This window comes from Phoenix dactylifera, chromosome 1 (genome assembly GCF_051530095.1).
Source record: "Phoenix dactylifera cultivar Ajwa chromosome 1, Ajwa_hap1_PhDact_Kaust_v1.1, whole genome shotgun sequence".
Taxonomy (NCBI): domain Eukaryota; kingdom Viridiplantae; phylum Streptophyta; class Magnoliopsida; order Arecales; family Arecaceae; genus Phoenix; species Phoenix dactylifera.
In genome coordinates this window covers 52,859,982-52,878,767 of record NC_143190.1, presented here as the reverse complement: position 1 = coordinate 52,878,767, position 18,786 = coordinate 52,859,982, and the positions used below count along the sequence as shown (strand labels likewise).

General features: G+C 51.0%; 1 protein-coding gene across 1 annotated transcript; it reads left to right on the top strand.

Moving 5' to 3' along the window:
• Nucleotides 1-13,960: 13,960 nt before the first annotated feature.
• On the top strand, nt 13,961-15,154 carry LOC103724321 (heavy metal-associated isoprenylated plant protein 28-like). The gene is made up of 3 exons (XM_008815544.6): nt 13,961-14,124; nt 14,277-14,352; nt 14,616-15,154. The coding sequence occupies exons 1-3, from the start codon at nt 14,119-14,121 to the stop codon at nt 14,981-14,983; spliced, it is 450 nt and encodes a 149-aa protein (XP_008813766.3). The 5' UTR covers nt 13,961-14,118; the 3' UTR covers nt 14,984-15,154.
• Nucleotides 15,155-18,786: the final 3,632 nt, after the last annotated feature.

The following is an 18,786-nucleotide window of genomic DNA, read 5'->3' as shown; positions in this document are numbered from 1 at the left end:
ATGAACGTATTTTTTTCTGGCTATTTTTATATTTTCAAAATCCAGCGAAGGTATGATTAGATTCCAAATATCTCGTACAACATTTATTTTGGTACATCGGCTGCTCACACTAATCTCATATGAGCACAACCAACTGAATTATTAGAAAGTAGACTACATAGTGACGAAGGGATAGAAGCATGCCCAGTCAAACACGTATATGACTTAGAAGGCACAACACTTCCTCTGTAACCACCGGAAGTCGCGCAGAAACGGGTGCTCAGCCTCCCGCCCTGAATGCGCTTAATCATCTCGGTTGAGTCCCTTTGAGGATGATACGCTCCACTTCAAACACTGGTCTTGAAGAGTCACTTCCACGCTGCCTTTAGTCCTGTCCTAAAAGTTGACACTTCAAAGGAACGACACCTCCAAGAGTGACTAATCTGGAATCCTGGTCGTGACCACAAATTGGTGCCAATACAACCTTTGAGAGGCGTCGCCAGCTACATAAATTGGTACTGTTGCTGGAAATTGGACCCGGGGGCGGCCGCGAACCGAGGAGGAGGAGCTCCGGTGGGAGAATCGGCGGACGGCGGTGTGCCGGCTGGTGGCGTCCTCCTTGGAGAGAGAGAGAGAGTCCTGCAAAAAGAAAAAGCCGGTGGCCGGGCTTTCCGGCGCCGGCCCTCCGATGCTTAAGTCAGAGGGGGCTAATATGTGGGTGGGGGAAAAAGAGAGGAGAATGTTTGTTCTTTATGTGTGTATTTGTGTTCGTGTTGGTCCCCTTCCTCCTTCCCCCCAGGTTCCCTTTTATAGAAGGGTATTTTGTTACCTGGGAGGTGACAGGGGATTTGTCCTTTTTCGTGATAATTGAGCACGATTTGGCTCATTAATGGCGTAGTAGAGAATAAGGCCGAATCAGACCGGAGTCAGGGAGTTGTCGCGGTTGATCAGACCCGTCGGCCGTGGTGGGCCTGGAGTTCGTAGATGGTAAGTGCATTAATTACCGAGTGAACCGGCGGTCAGGGAGAGCCATATGCTTTGATGGTTCGGTGATCCGGAGATCATCTTGAGCCGTGTTCATTTAATGACTGAATGCATCGGAGACCTGAGGGGGTCTCATGCATTAATGACAGGTCATGTCGAGTTCCTGTAGAGATCCCGTGCCTTGATGACTTAAAGGATGGCGGCAGATTGTAGTGGAGTCACGTACTTGGTTGTCAGACCTGTTGGAGGATTAAGCGGAGATTGGATATTCGGCTAAGGCATGGGCTCAGCAGAGGTGCCGAGCCGAATAGGTCGCTTAGCGGAGCGTCCTGTGGCGGGGTTGCTCCTGGTCGGCGCTTTCTAATCGAGCGCCTCCCTGGCCGGCGTTCTTCGGTCGAGCGCCTCTCTGGTCGGCGCTCTTCGGTCGAGCGCCTCTCTGGTCGGCGCTCTTCGGTCGAGCGCCTCTGAGGTGTCATGACTTGGGTAATTTCCCAACACTACCCCCCGACTTCCTAGTTCTAGCTGGCTACCAGCTTGAGCGCGGGAGGTAGTTTTAGTTGGGTTATTTATGGATTTAGAAATTTTAAAGTTATTGCGCATTTTTGAATTACCGGGCGCTTCGAGATGCCTTTAATAGGCGGCGTTTCTCCTTTTCCGAAATGGCCTCATTATTGGGACGCCTTCTCCGAAGCGTCCTCGCGTCGTGGGCTCATGATGGGGCCGTATGATTCGATAAGGCGCTTCTGTGTTCGAAGCATCAGCCCGGAATAAATGTGACGCTTTACCTTTTGGGTTGACACACGTCGTAATCCGAATAGGGAGCAGCATTTTTTCTCGCTGATCTGGGCCGTTGGGGGGATTTATATAAACCCTCACCTGGCTCTCCTCCTCCTCTCTTATCGTCTTCTTCCTTCAGCTTTTCTCAGTCCGAAGTTTTTTGTTCCCGGCGTTTCACAGGTCCCTTCCCCCCTTCTTCTTTTTCCTTCCAGAATCCCTTTTCCTTCTTCCTAATGGGTTCCGGTCCAAATGAAGTCGAGTCCACCATGAGCGTACTGGAGGTGGAAATGACTGAGGAGTGGTTTTTTCCTCTCCAAGGGTTCCGGTTGGAACCCACCAAGCAGGGGGATCGGGTGACCGACCCTCCGGTAGGCCGGGTTGGAGTGTATTTAGAATCACTCTGGGCCGGCCTACGTTTCCCTCTTCACGGCTTCGTGAATGAGTTGCTGACGGAATACCAGTTGGTTCCGGCGCAACTTGCTCCGAACGCCTGGAGAACAGTGATCGGTTTCCTGTCGCTGTGCTTACTGCACGGGATTCCGACCTCTGTTAACGTCTTCCGGCGACTTTTTGTGCTAAAGTCGAATCCGGGAGACGGAGAGTGGCTCTATATCGCCCTTCAGGCGGGTCGGCCACTCTTCCATGGTGCCCCCTCGTCCATCCACGACTGGAAGAAGAAGTTCTTCTTTCTGGGGTCTAGCGGTCGTGGGGGTTTGACCCTAGGTGGGGGCCAACCCATCTCAAATCTGTCAACAAAGTCCCCAGGCTTTCTTCGCGCGAGCAGGGGGTCCTCGACGCCATCCGCAGTCTCGGGGGCGGCATCTTACTGAACGGCCTCATCAGTGAGGACGCTCTAGTAAATGTTGGGCTGAGCTCGGCGCGTCCCCATGGTAAGAGTAGCGTTAAGGTGTTTTTTCTATTTTATTACAGTTTCTAAGTTTTAATCCTGCTCGTCCTCGCAGATATCGCAAAGATGGTGACCAAGAACGAGGTCCTATATGCCCGGTTCTAAAAGAGAGCGGCCGAGCTCTCGGAAGAACCGACCGAGCCGAGGAAGAAAGCAAAGACCTCGGTGAAGACCTCGGCGACCACCTCAGTTGAGGCGCGCGCTCCTCGCCCCGCGCGCTTTGAGGCTGGTCAGGGAGAGGGCGCAGGCTCTGGCGGAGCCACGATTGCACTTCCATGCCCGATGCCCATTTCGCAAGTCCCTGGTCGGCAGGAAACTCCAAATTCCGACCAGGGAGGGAGGACTTCGACAGATTTGGCGCTTGCGCGCCCCTCTTCTACCATGCGGCGGTAAGGTCGACCGCCAAACCGATCCCAACTCTCCGGTTCCGAGCCGGGGAATAGCCAGGAAGCGACGGGGTCGGCTGCACCCAGGCCGGCCGAGGCCGGCCTGGCGGGTTCATCGGGCCCCCAGGAGCGGGTGCCATACGCTCCTGGATGGGCCGTCTTTGAGGGCGACTCGGCCCTCGACAGCGTACAAGTGGCTCGCGAAGTTCTCCGGATCGCACTGCTCCCGGCCGACCAGGTCAAGATCCGATCCATGAACTATGGCGAGTTCATGGATTCCACTATTTGCTCCTCTATCCGAGTAAGTCAGCTTTTATTTCTGTGCAAATTTGTGTTTCAGCTTAAAACTATTTCTTACGTGTCCCTCTTGCAGCGCCTCCACGAGACCGAAACGATGATTCACATCATCCAAGACTATCGGGACCGGGCCCGAAGGCATCAAAGGGGGCGTGAGGAGGCCGAAGCGAAGTTCCTCGCGTCCGAGGCCGAGCAGAAAGTGCTTCAAGCGAAGCTAGGGGCGGCCGAGGACGAGGTTCGGGCTCTGGTCGCCGAACTTAAAGAGGAGAAGGGCGCGCACACTTTGACCAGGTCTGAAGTGCGCGCCGCGGAGGCCCGCCGGACGGAGGCCGAATCGTCGCTCGCTATATGCGAGCAGGAGGTGGGGGAGGCTCGAATAAAGATCCAAGATCTCGAGATCCGTCTAATTGACGTGCAATCTCTGCTCGCGGACCGCGAAAGAGAAATAAAGATTTTGGAGCGGAAGGCCGCCTACCATGAGGCTCGAGAGAAGGAGGCCCGGGAGCAGGCCCAGGACGCCGTCAAGCTCTTCCGTGAATCGGAAGAGTTTCGCGACTTGATGGAAGAGGAAGGCGTCAACGGGCTCATCCAGGGCTTCAAGGACTTCCGCAACCAGTTGCGGCGACTTCTCCCAGACTTCGACCTCAGCCTGCTTCAACCAGGCGCTGGGGTCGAAGATCCAGAAGCAGAGGCGGAGGCAGAGGTTCCAACCTCTGGCGGGGCCGACCAGGAGGGTCAAGCTGAAGAAGGCGAGATCGCTCCCGAGGTCATCGAGGCGGCTCCCGAAGCTACCGTGGAGGCCCCGACCGCAGAGGAGCCAACCGCTCCTGAAGTCGCCGGGCCTGAGCCCTTGGTGTAGTCTTCCCCTTTTTTCTCTCTCTTCTTTTTTTTGTAAGCCGGAGCGGCCTCTATACTTGTTAAGGCCGAGTCCGAGCTCTGTACTTAGCCTACGGGCCTTTTTTGAAATGAATATACACGTATTTTCCTTATATTTGCGATGCCTTATCTTTGATAGGCTTAGGTTCCTCTGCCTGGATCCTCTTTAGGCTCCAAAGGCATGGGCTCTATGGCCCCAACTTCGTCCGCCACAGGACTTGCATTTAAGCTCAGCTTGCCGAGCTCCATTGCTCGGTCCTTCGACCAGCAATATAGTGATGCTTACGCTTAGGGTGTTTGGGCTCGGGAAGTCTTTCCGAGCCTAGCCCAAAATTCGATCGAGCCCTAGAACGGTCGCTAGGACTTGAATTTTTTAGCTAGTGAACCTTGAGTCCGAGCCTCGAGTTGCCGGAGTGGACCGGATTCTTTTCCGATGAACGGGTTGAATGCTCGTCAGCTCGCGACGGGGATTCACCGAGCCTAGTATAAACTAAGCTTGCTGTTAATCGGTGTACGTAGGAAGGGCGAGGCCGGGCGATGATTGGCCCGACCAGGTACCTTGACGTCAGTCGGGGGTTTATTCAGATAATTAATCAGGGATGAAAGTAAATTGAGAACGTAGACATTGAGTGGGTACCTGGTACCGTGAGCGTTCTTACGCCGAGGCGACTGAAGACGCTCCTCTGCTCGGAGTCCGTTCTTTGAGGACGTCGGCAGAGAGAAAAAATCCAGGAATAGATAAGATAATGTAAAAACATTAAATAAATGGGTACCTGGTACCGCGAGCGTTCTTACGCCGAGGCGACTGAAGACGCTCCTCTGCTCGGAGTCCGTTCTTTGAGGACGTCGGCAGAGAGAAAAAATCCAGGAATAGATAAGATAATGTAAAAACATTAAATAAATGGGTACCTGGTACCGCGAGCGTTCTTACGCCGAGGCGACTGAAGACGCTCCTCTGCTCGGAGTCCGTTCTTTGAGGACGTCGGTAGAGAGAAAAAATTCAGGAATAGATAAGATAATGTAAAAACATTAAATAAATGGGTACCTGGTACCGCGAGCGTTCTTACGCCGAGGCGACTGAAGACGCTCCTCTGCTCGGAGTCCGTTCTTTGAGGACGTCGGTAGAGAGAAAAAATTCAGGAATAGATAAGATAATGTAAAAACATTAAATAAATGGGTACCTGGTACCGCGAGCGTTCTTACGCCGAGGCGACTGAAGACGCTCCTCTGCTCGGAGTCCGTTCTTTGAGGACGTCGGCAGAGATAGGAGAATTCAGCTTATTGCCAACCACGGACTTCCCGCTGATCATGAACAGGAGAACGAGCCGAGCTCGCTTGGTCGATGAAGACCGCATCCCAACATATCGGGGCATCCCGACCGTGGTCGAGGTAGGAGAACGAGCCGAGCTTGTTGGCTGATGTCGATGGGGAACGAGCCGAGCTCGTTGGCCGGTGAAGACCGCATCCCAACGTATCGGGGCATCCCGACGTATCGGGGCATCTCGACGTCTCGAGGCATCCCGGCCGTGGTCGGGGTAGGAGAACGAGCCGAGCTCGTTGGTTGAAGTCGATGGAGAACGAGCCGAGCTCGTTGGCCGGTGAAGACCGCATCCCAACGTATCGGGGCATCCCGAAGTATCGGGGCATCTCGACGTCTCGAGGCATCCCGGTCGTGGTCGGGGTAGGAGAACGAGCCGAGCTCGTTGGCCGATGGAGAACGAGCCGAGCTCGTTGGTTGAAGTCGATGGAGAACGAGCCGAGCTCGTTGGCCGGTGAAGACCGCATCTCGACGTCTCGAGGCATCCGAACGTATCGGGGCATCTCGATGTCTCGGGGCATCCCGAAGTATCGGGGCATCCCGACGTCTCGGGGCATCCCGACCGTGGTCAGGGTAGGAGAACGAGCCGAGCTCGTTGGTCGGTGGAGAACGAGCCGAGCTCGTTGGTCGGTGGAGAACGAGCCGAGCTCGTTGGTCGGTGGAGAACGCATCCCGACGTCTCGGGGCATCCCGACGTATCGGGGCATCCCGAAATATCGGGGCATCCCGACGTCTCGGGGTAGGAGAACGAGCCGTGCTCGTTGGCTGATGGAGAACGAGCCGAGCTCGTTGGTCGATGGAGAACGAGTCGAGCTCGTTGGTCGATGGAGAACGAGCCGAGCTCGTTGGTCGGTGGAGAACGGGTCGCGGACTCACGAACATCTTCAGGGAGTCCACGTAGGTACTTCGTCCCAAAATATGGAGGCATCCCGACCATGGTCAGGGTAGAATAATGAGCCTGGCATCATAAGATAGGAGAATTGATGAGCTCGAACAAGTGCACAAACCAGTACAAATTATCATAAAATGATACTTATGGTTGAATACTGAGGACCCCCTGGGGTTCTACTGGTAGTACACGCAGAGGTTTTCAGAACTCCAGCTTCGTGGAATGGGAGTCCTATCTAGGGACTCTAGCTTGTAAGTTCCGGGTCGGCAGATGCGCGTGACTCGGTAGGGTCCTTCCCAATTCGGAGCTAATTTCCCTTGCTCAGCTGGTCGGGAGGCCTCGGCTCTTCTGAGAACAAGGTCCCCTGCTTTGAAGGATTTGACCTTGACCCTGGCGTTGTAATACTGAGCTGTCTTCTGCTGGTACCTCGCCATACGAATTCGGGCGGTCTCCCTTGTTTCCTCGACCAAGTCAAGGTTACTTCTGAGCCGCAAGGAGTTGGAGCTGGCGTCGTGATGCTCGACTCTTGGAGAAGGAAGCCCGATCTCCAGCGGGATGACTGCTTCCGTCCCATATGTCAGGTTGAAGGGAGTCTCGCCAGTGGGGACACGGAACGTGGTCCGGTAAGCCCACAGGACATTGTATAGGTCTTCAACCCATTGTCCTTTAGATTTGTCGAGCCTGGCTTTGAGCCCCTGCAAAATAGTACGATTTGTTACCTCGGTTTCTCCGTTTGTCTGAGGATGCGCGACCGAGGTGAAGCGGTGGTCGATGCCAAGCTCGGAGCAGAATTCTCTGAAACGGAGGTTGTCGAACTGGCGGCCGTTGTCAGATATGAGGATGCGGGGAAGCCCGAATCTGCAGATTATTGACTTCCAGACAAAATCCCGCATCTTCTGCTCGGTGATTCGGGCAAGTGGCTCGGCCTCCACCCATTTTGTAAAATAGTCGATGGAGACGACCAGAAATTTCCTTTGCCTGGTAGCCAGAGGAAATGGCCCTAGAATGTCAATTCCCCACTGGGCAAAAGGCCAAGGGGAGCTGATAGAGGTTAAGGGAGCCGAGGGTCGGCGTTGGACATTGGCGTTTCTCTGGCATCGGTCGCATCTCCGGACGAAGTCCATGGTATCCTTCTGAAGTGTCGGCCAATAATATTCCTGGCGCAAAATTTTATGGGCCAATGCTCGTCCCCCCAGGTGACTTCCGCAAATCCCTTCATGGACTTCGCTCATTGCATAATCAGCCTCCGTCGGGCGGAGGCATCTGAGGAGGGGAGAGGTGAAAGATCTCCGATAAAGCTTTTCCTCGTGCAATATGTACCGGGTGGCGGAGCGCTTCACTCGGCGAGCCTCCCGTTCATCATCGGGGAGGATTTCATCTTGCAGGTAGCTGATGAGCTCGTCCATCCAGCTTGGCTTGAACTCAACACAAAGGGCCTGCTCGGGCTCCTCCGTACTGGGTTCTTGAAGGTACTCCAGTGCCGTTGTTTTGGGGAGCTCGCTCATGCGGGAGGACGCCAGCTTTGACAGCTGGTCGGCCCTGAGATTCTCCGACCTGGCAACATGTTGGATGTGAAAAGAATCCAAGGTCGAGGCGAGATCCCGTACCTTCTGAAGATACTTTTGCATTGTGGAGTCTCTGGCTTCGAAGTCGCCCAGGATTTGGTTGACGATGAGTTGAGAATCACTGAAGGCCTTCAAGTCCTTCACACCTAGCTCCTTGGCTAGCTTGAGCCCGGCGACTAGTGCTTCGTATTCCGCCATGTTGTTGGAAGCAGGGAACTCGAGGCGTAGGGCCTGCTCAGCGACCACCCCCTCCGGGCTGGTGAGGATGAGACCTGCTCCGCTACCCCCCGAGTTTGAAGAGCCATCGACATGTAGGGCCCATGCCAGACTAGGGGTCTGCTTTGTTGGTGTAGGCTCGGGTTCAGGCTCGACCTCGTCCGGTACGGTGCACTCGACTATGAAGTCGGCAAGTGCTTGAGCTTTGATCGCCGGTCTGGGTCGGTACTCGAGGTCGAATTCTCCGAGCTCGATGGCCCATTTAGTAATCCGGCCGGCGCGGTCTGATCTCTGCAGGATCTGCTTTACTGACTGGTCGGTCAGCACGGCCGTTGTGTGGGCTTGGAAGTAAGGCCGGAGTCTTCGAGCTGAGATGACCAGAGTATAGACAGTCTTCTCCAGCTTAGAGTATCGGGTTTCAGTATCCCTCAAGATCCGGCTGGTGTAATACACTGGTTTCTGGAGCTTGCCCTCCTCTCGGACCAGGACCGAGCTTACTGCTACAGGGGAAACAGCTAGATACAAGTAGAGGAGCTCGCCCTGTTGAGGCTTTGTGAGTAAGGGAGGGGAGGCCAGAAGGTGCTTGAGCTCTTCAAAAGACTGCTGGCACTCATCCGACCATAGGAAATTATTTGGCTTCTTTAGAGCCGTAAAGAGGAGAAGGCAGCGCTCGGCCGAGCGAGAAATGAATCTCCCGAGGGCTGCAACCCGGCCTGTAAGCCGTTGTACCTCCTTGACTGTCTTCGGAGGCGTCATTTCTTGGAGGGCTCGGATCTTTTCAGGATTCGCCTCGATTCCCCGCTGTGTAATGACGAAGCCGAGGAATTTGCCAGAGATGACTCCGAATGCACATTTGGCTGGATTGAGTTTCATTTGGTATCTTCGGAGTGTGGAGAATGCTTCATCGAGGTCGGCCACATGATCTTGCGCTACCTTGCTTTTTACCAGATGTCGTCTACATAGACCTCCATGTTCCGGCCTATTTGATCTTTGAAGATCTGGCTGACCAGCCTCTGATAAGTTGCCCCGGCATTCTTTAAGCCGAATGGCATCACTTTGTGGCAGTAGGTTCCCCCGTCGGTGATGAAGGCCGTTTTTTCTTCATCTTCTGGCGCCATGCGGATCTGGTTGTATCCAGAAAAGGCATCCATGAAGGCTAGGAGCTCGTGACCCGAGGTGGAGTCCACGAGCTGGTCGATGCTGGGGAGTGGAAAGCTGTCCTTTGGGCAGGCTTTATTCAGGTCGGTGTAGTCCACGCACATGCGCCATTTTCCGCTGGCTTTTTTGACGAGGATCACATTGGCGAGCCACTCCGGGTAGGATATCTCCCGGATAAAGCCAGCTTCAAGGAGCTTATCGACCTCCTCGGCTGCTGCTCGCTGTCGCTCAGGGGCGGCGCCTCGCTTTTTTTGTCGCACGGGCTTGCAGGTTGGCTTTACTTGAAGCCGGTGGACCATGATCTCTGGATCTATTTCCGGCATATCCGCGGGCGACCGTGCGAAGACATCCATGTTGTCTCGCAAGAAGTTGACGAGGCGATCCCTCTCGTACTCATTGAGGCCAGAGCCGACCTGCACAGTTAGCTCGGGAAAGTTCTTGCGTAAAGGAACTGGGATTAATAACTCACCAGGCTCTACCCGCTTTTTCTGAGGATTGACCCGTGCCTCCAGAGTCTTAGTTGGGGGCTGGTCGGTTGCTGGGATGGGCACCTCGGCTGGTCGTTTTGCCTCGTGGGTCGCCAGGTAGCATCGCCTTGCTACCATTTGGTCTCCTCGAACTTCGCCAATTCCTTGGCTGGTGGGGAATCGCATGAGCAGGTGGCGTGTCGAGACCACTGCTCGGAGGGCGTTGGGACCTGGCCTTCCGAGGATGGCATTGTAGACCGAGGGCAGACGTATCACGAGGAAGCTTGTCCCCACGGTACTTTCACGGGGGGCGAGCCCGGCTGTGACCAGGAGGTCGATCTCGCCCTCTACTGGGACCGAATCCCCAGTAAATCCAACTAACGGAGCATTCATTCTCCGTAGCTGCTCTTTTGTCATCACCATTTTACAGTAGGCATCAAAATACAAAACATTCGCCGAGCTTCCATTATCGATCAAGATGCGTTTTACATCGAATTTATTTATGATCATGGAGATGACCACGGCATCATCGTGGGGAGTTTCGACTTCCTCTAAATCATCATCTGGGAAGGAGATGGCTTCCGAGGCGCGCAGGCGCTTCGAGGAGGTTCCTTCCCCTGGAGCTTCTCCAGCCGAGGCCCCGCCTCGGATGGTGTTGATGGTGCCAGCGATGGCCCTGTTGGCATTTGGACCCTCAGGCTGAGCGGCTCCTCCGGCTGGCTTCTTCTCTTCACGCCGGCCTCGCACGAATCGATCAAGCACCCCTCGGCGGATGAGCTTCGATTTCGTTCTGGAGCTGGTAGCAGTCCTCGGTATCATGGCCGTGATCCCGATGATAACGGCAATACTTCCGGGGATCACGCCGGGTTCTGAAATCTTGTTTCGGAGGTGGGAGCCGGATGCAATCCCGACCCTCAATCTCCATGAGGATTTCAGCCCGAGGAGCAGTGAGGGGAGTATAGTTTTCATACCTCCCTTCGGATGCACGGGCCCGTGGTGGGAACCTCGGGCGAAGCGGTGACCTTTGCTGAGGCGGTCCCCGTAACCGGGGTGGACTCTTCAAGCGGGGCGGATTTTTAGCTCGACGCGGGGACGGGCTTCTGGGTTGGCCACGTTCCTCGCGGCGTCTCTTCTGTTTCTTGGGGTTCTGCTCAGCCCCGCTCCGCCTAACAGCCACGGCTTCTTCAGCCTTGGCGTACTTCCGTGCCCGAACAAGCATCTCGGTGAGATCCGCAGAGAAATTCTTCTCGATAGAGAAGAGGAACCTGTAAGACCGGGCTCCAGTTTTTAGTGCTGACATGGCAATTGACTGGTCAAGCTCCCGGACTTCCCATATTGCGGCAGTGAAACGGTCCAAATACTCCTTGAAGGATTCTCCCTCCTTTTGTTTGATATCAAGGAGGGAGTCCGATGTCCGCCGCTGGGGCTGGCTGGCGGCAAAATTGCCAGCGAATTGTCTGCCGAGCTGCTAAAAAGAGGAGACTGTACTCGGCTTCAGCCCGGTAAACCAAAGCCGGGCCGGTCCTCGGAGTGTTGCTGGGAAGGCTTTACACATCATGGCCTCCGAGGCTCCTTGTAGGGCCATTAAGACCCGATAGCTTTCCAGGTGGTCGAGGGGGTCAGCCCTGCCGTTGTAAGGCTCCACCTGGGGTATTTTGAACCGCAGTGGGACTGGTTCGTCCTCGATCTCCGGGGAGAAGGGGGACTTTGTGGTGAACTCGAAGTCACCATCACATCCTGATTTCCTTTCGTGGAGTGCCTGGATCTGGCGCTCCAACTTCTCGACCTTCTTGTCGAGTTCATCATTCTGGAGGACCGCTGCGGCGGTTCGTTCGGATGCAAGTTGCCCTGTAACCGACTCAGCCTCTGAGGGTTGTGGCCAGCCTCCAGGGCCTCTGACTGGGTGTTCTCTCCAGAGGGAGGCCTGGACTTGAAAGTCCTGGCCTTGAAGGGGGAGCCCGCTTGTAGGGGGCTCCGGTTGAACTGGAGCCGGAGGAAGTGGTGCCGTCGGGATGCCCCTAGGTTGCAAGCCTTGGACAGTGGTAGCCAAGGCTTGCACCTGTTGCACCAGGGCATCAAACTGCTCCGGCCGAACTTGAGGAGTTGTCTCGGCCGGAGGCGGCGAGTTTCGGACAGAATGTTCAGGACTAGGTGGAGGACGTCGAGAGGTGTTGGAAGCCCCTTTACTCCTTAGCTTCATGGCAGCGACTCGGACCCTTCCTCTAGCGCCAACTGTTGCTGGAAATTGGACCCGGGGGCGGCCGCGAACCGAGGAGGAGGAGCTCCGGTGGGAGAATCGGCGGACGGTGGTGTGCCGGCTGGTGGCGTCCTCCTTGGAGAGAGAGAGAGTCCTGCAAAAAGAAAAAGCCGGTGGCCGGGCTTTCCGGTGCCGGCCCTCCGATGCTTAAGTCAGAGGGGGCTAATATGTGGGTGGGAGAAAAAGAGAGGAGAATGTTTGTTCTTTATGTGTGTATTTGTGTTCGTGTTGGTCCCCTTCCTCCTTCTCCCCAGGTTCCCTTTTATAGAAGGGTATTTTGTTACCTGGGAGGTGACAGGGGATTTGTCCTTTTTCGTGATAATTGAGCACGATTTGGCTCATTAATGGCGTAGTGGAGAATAAGGCCGAATCAGACCGGAGTCAGGGAGTTGTCGCGGTTGATCAGACCCGTCGGAGTGGTTGAACCGTCGGCCGTGGTGGACCTGGAGTTCGTAGATGGTAAGTGCATTAATTACCGAGTGAACCGGCGGTCAGGGAGAGCCATACGCTTTGATGGTTCGGTGATCCGGAGATCATCTTGAGCCGTGTTCATTTAATGACTGAGTGCATCGGAGACCTGAGGGGGTCTCATGCATTAATGACAGGTCATGCCGAGTTCCTGTGGAGATCCCGTGCCTTGATGACTTAAAGGATGGCGGCAGATTGTAGTGGAGTTACGTACTTGGTTGTCAGACCTGTTGGAGGATTAAGCGGAGATTGGATATTCGGCTAAGGCATGGGCTCAGCAGAGGTGCCGAGCCGAATAGGTCGCTTAGCGGAGCGTCCTGTGGCGAGGTTGCTCCTGGTCGGCGCTTTCTAATCGAGCGCCTCCCTGGCCGGCGTTCTTCGGTCGAGCGCCTCCCTGGTCGGCGCTCTTCGGTCGAGCGCCTCTCTGATCGGCGCTCTTCGGTCGAGCGCCTCTGAGATGTCATGACTTGGGTAATTTTCCAACAGGTACCATCAGACGGTGTTTGAATTGCCCAAAAATTGATGCAAGCATGAACACGGACTTTCCATTCAAAAAGAAAGAATAATCACCCAGCTCTTGATAGTATTAAAATGGAAAAACAAAAAAGGAAATTTCTCATCTCCGAGCGCCAGGCGCATGGCATCGTTGACCGAGCCAGAGAAATCGCACCGAGCGCCGCTTCTTAGATCCTCCCGCCGCCCACTCCGCGCCCATGTCCGCATGTGGCCACATGAAGCGACCCACCATCCACCGCCGCAGCAGGATACGGAGGCCCATAAAATATTTCTACGTGGCGCATTCCAATTCGTCAAACCCGGAAAACATTTTCGTACTCGTCCTCCCTCGTGGTATGATGTGACGCGTTGCCCACTCCTTGCCGACCTCCTCTTAGTCTCCCGCAATAGCTGCGTGCCACGTACGCTTCTCAGCGTTTAACGCTCTCCACCTGGACCCAGCTTTCCTCGGGGGTAAAGGACGCGGAAGCCGGAGAGAAACAGCGCGCTATTTCCCGTTAGAAATCCGAGACAAGATCCGCTACGCCCGCCTCTGGACAGCGCTCCTTCCGTGCAATCATCCTTTGATGACCCCGTGGCATCCTCGACTTGCAAGATAACTTGAAATGGTCTGTGGGGCCAGTTAGAGCTCCAGCTAAAGAAGGATGGTTCGCTGTCCGGGATGGAACGCCTGAGCTCCCACGGTCCCACCTCCCATCCCTCTCGGCGAACTTTCCTGCAAAGAATGCCGAAGACTTACAACGGGAGGGATATCCACATACGCGGCTTCTTTTTATTGGTCCACTCCATACTTTACTTCCGCAAATGGGAAGATTCCGGCATGGTTCTGGAAAAGTCGGTGCAAACTATTACTTTTTTAATGCACACGCGGTATCCGCCATCTACCATGGCTTCTAGCCGTTGTCCACCCCGCTCTCCGCTCTCTATATCTGGGGGGCACCGCGGCCTCCATGCTACTCCAAAATTGAAGCTAGATTTCTGAGAGAGAGAGAGAGACAGAGGAAAGGAGATCGATAGGAATAGCTGCAACTGTTCTTGAGGAAGCAGGCAACTACGAAATGACGGTGAGTCGTCTCTTCTCCAAGTTCTCAAACTGCTTACTTTCCCCTCTCTGAATGGCCATCGAGATCTTTTTCAGCAGCCTTTCATAAAAAAGAGATCTTTATCAACTGTGGTGTGTTTCGATCTCATTCAACGTTATGTTGTGTGCACACAGATCGTCGAGATGTGCGTGCATATGGATTGCTCTGGTTGCGAGAGCAAGATAAGGAAAGCTCTTCAGAAGCTCGAAGGTATCGTATTACAAGCTTATACATTCAAGAGGAAACGCGTAAAAAAATAAAGGATATCAGTTTTCAACCAATCTTTACACCTAGATGTCTCTGTGTTTCCCTGCAAGAAAGTTTGCACTAGTCCTCCAAACTCAGCGTCTAAAACCTAAAGCTTTAGGAACTGAAAGGAGTTCTTATGAAGCCATTAATTTTAATGCTGCAAATTTTAGAAAGCTAATTATACCTGAATTATTCATTGATTAGTTTTCTAATTTGTGAAACAGGGGTGGATAATGTGGACGTAGACATGGGGAGGCAGAAGGTTACAGTCACCGGGTGGGTGGATCAGAAGAAGGTGCTCAAGGCTGTGAGGAAAACGGGGAGGCGGGCGGTGCTATGGCCATACCCGTACGGCGCGGAGAACCACACCTTCACCGTACAACAGTACTACAACCAGCACCACCCGGCTTTGGCTACCGCTCCGGTGAGCGCCACCGCCGCCCCTTCCTCCTCCTACAACTACTACAAGCATGGCTACGACGACTCCCGCATGCATGGCTACTACCAGCCTTCTGCGCACTCTGCCGTTGTCAGCGGGAGGGCAGGCGATATCTTCAGCGTTGAGAACCCGAATAATTGTTCTATAATGTGATTGCTCGTCTTTCTTTCTTTTTTTTTTCCCTCAATTCTATTTATCTCGTTTCTTCTTTTAAGACAAGAAACGATTCCGATTTCCAAGTGCGAGTTATGCTTTGTTCGTTGTAAGTTGGGTTAATTTCCTTTCTGTAATTTATGATCGACATTAATTAGAGACTATTTGGCACATGAGATCTAAATGCTTGCAGAGCTATAATTGACAATAATGACATTTATAACGTAAAAAATTTATGGGAATTAGCCCAGAGGTATTTTTCGTTTGTGTCAAATCAAACTGACCATAGACGCGTTTGGTATTGCTGCTGCTTTAGGAAGAGAGAAAGAGAGAGGAAAGCTAAGGGCTAGGTTATCCGGTAAGAGAGCCTTTTTAACTTTTTCTTCATATGGAATCATTTTTTAAATGATGTTACCAAATTTTTATTTTTTAGGAGAAGCAATATTTTGATTCGGAAGTTATATAAGCACTTCTTTTAGGCAATGCCAAACATACCTCTACCATATCTAGCAAATTAATTTCCTACAATTGAGGTCAAAATTGCTCATTTTCAAGATGAAACAATTTGTATATGGAAATATACATGAAAGAATAAAACTGCACATTCTTCAATCTTGTTCGGAATTAATTAGTGGACAAGTTAAAGTTAAAAAATGATAATTATTTTGTTAGATTTAAATATTGTGATTTGAATACCTATTGCTTGATAAGTGGAAAATAATTGTTAAGAGTAGGAATATGACATCTAAAGAGTTTTCAGAATAATTAATTTGATGTTAAATTAATGACTGGAGTTGCAGTAACTAAACCTTGTCCTAGTCATCCAAAGCTGGCATTGTAGAAATTTATTTGCTGACTTGTTTCGGAATATTGAATCATGATTTTATTCACTGTTTGAGCTTTCATTTGTGGGTGGCACTTTTTTTTGGCTAGATATTGATATAGTACTTTAAACTTAACTTTTATACCGGAGTTGTGGTTCATGCTCATCAAAAGGACCTTTAACATTTAGGACTGCTTCCTTTTGGAGTATCATATTTCGCATAAGTTGTTTTAACAAGATATATTAAATGATGCTTTTGAAGGATCTCTCTGATGATGATTTAATCTAGATATCCATCCCCAAATGATTCTGTCGTTGTTATACATTGTGTAGGAAAAAACAACAAAAAGAAATCCTTGGGCAATACATTCAATTAGTTGGATCATGTTATGCCATGTGGATGCGTTATACACATATATTTTAATTTTAATTCAAGTGCGCCACACAAAAGCCTAATGCATGTATTTTATTAGCTATGCACACTAGAATAGCTAAAGTTGTGCTTGGAAGGAGAACATTCACACTAAGATCTCATAGCAAACTAATTGATGAAAATAAGCTAATACAGTGTCTTATCTGTTGGGGGAAAACCCAAGTCGTCCCGAAACAAAGGCGCCGACCAGAAGGCGCCCGACCAGAAAGCGCCGACCAGAAGGCGCCGACCTGACTACGCTCGAACTAAGGGCGCCCGACTCGGCAACTGCCTCGGCTCGGCACCCAACCAGGCGCTGAATTCCGAAATGCCTTGCCTAAGTATTCGACCCCAGCTTAAGCCCTTAAAGGAGCCTTACTCCAGATACTCAATCTCACCATATCCTGCTACCGTCGTCAAGCCATAAATGCACATGGCCTTTGCAGGCCTCCGGCACACCCGATCATTAATGCGCGTGGCCTCTGCAGGCCTTCGGCGCACTCAACCATTAAATGAATATGGTTCATGATGATCTCCGGTTCATTCAGCCACCGAAACGTATGACTTCTCCCGATCTCCGGTTCACTCAACGATTAAAGCGTATGGCTTCTGTCGTCTACGGACGTCGAGCCTCTTACGGCAAACCCACTTAATCACTGATGATGGCATGACTCGACGACGACTTGAGGGCTCCGGCCTGATCTCCAACAGCAACGGTGTTGACTCACACGATCGAACATTAATTCTACTGCATGCCAGACTGTACGACAGGCCGATTGCCCCGTCACATCACAGGTAACCCAGCTCCCTCTATAAAAAGGGAACTCCTCCAACTTCTTACTGCTATCTCCACCCCCATACAGACTCCTGACTGACTTAACCATCGGAGGGCCGGCGCCGGAGAGCCCGGCCATCGGCTTCTTGCAGGTCTCCAGGAGGACGCCGCCCGCTGACGCGCCGCCACCCAGGCAGCGGAGCTCCTCCTCTCCAGCCGACGGCCGCCCCCGGGTCTAATTTCCAGCAACATTATCTATTTTCCTAAATGGAAGAGAGTAAGTGCGATGCTTTTTAAATAAAATGTACATGATAGAAAGTAAAATAGGTAGCAAACCTGAGCTCAAAAACAAATCCCATTTTCTTGTTCTCAACGTCTTCCCCTCTCTCCATCTTATCTCCTTGAATTGTAGCACTTCGACAAATCTTTCTTTTGCAAGTCTCCACTATAAACTACGGGAATTCACAGAAAGAACATTTTAAATTCTCCTTTTCTTATCTTGAAGCTAAAAAAAAAATCCTCTTTTTTATCAAACAAATAATAATAAGAAAATCCTCCAAGCAAACCCTTCATGATTTTTTCATATATTATATCTATAAGTATAAACCCCGTCAAAGCATGAACTTGAGTTAATATTCCATATGACCTTATCTATTTCATGATTTCATCTAAATCTTCCAATGCCAGCAGTGAAGGTGACATCTAGCTTCAAGTCTTTTATGCATGCTAGATCGTGGCTTCTATTGCCTCCAATATGTAATAAAGTTAGATGATACGATTATGTAAACTGAGTATGAATTCATAACATACTATGGTTATTAACAGTAAGTTGCTCTTGACTACAACAATAAATCTTCTACATCTATGTATAACTTGATTATGTTGATGTTTTGGATTGACTCGGGCTTCGTACCATTGTTGGATCACCATCTTTTTTCTAGAAAAATCCCCCACTTTTGGAAGCATAAAGTGACAACCAAGTGCTACACCGTTCTCTACTAAAATTTTTCTATAATTACATAGTTTCAAGAAAATTTTTAATGTTGTGATGCAGATGATTTGTACATATATATCATGTTCCACATACTCACTCCATTCTATAAATATGTATACCTTTTTCTATAAAAAATATGAAACATTTCCCATTATATTGATTACTCATTACCCATTTAAGAAGCCATGCTTGAGGGGCAATCACCCTACATTTTTTTTTTGGAAGATTACCTTTGCCTTTCGAGTCAATAATGAACTGGTTATTAGCAAATGAAGTGATTATTATGAACTGCTAACTTCTTATGTAAGAGTTAATATATTAGCATCGCTGCAATCTTATTCATGCCAATATAGGGGAATAAAAAATTATTTTATTTACTAAGAAAATCAAGAAAAAAAGAAAATACCTAATTGGTTCTACTATAATATAATTTTGGGCAAGCCAAGTTGGGCATATCCTAAGTAGGTTGGACTGGATTTATATGTCAATGGCCTAATTATATTTAAACTTTTGTCAATATTTGACATTGGTTTGGACATGATACAAATGAGTAATACTCACAGAAAGCAGTGTTTGAAAGTGGGCCATAAAATTTTAAGCATAAAATTTTAGCTCCAAGGCTTAAAATTTTATTTACACTAGATAAATTATTCTTAGATACTTAGAGCATTGATACAAATTAGCCACCTATTGCTGCCTAAAAAAAAAAAAACAAACAAACAAACAAACAAACAAACAAACGATGCGTGATGTAAAGTTTAACACTGTTAAAAAACGACATGCAATGTACAAAGGTTGA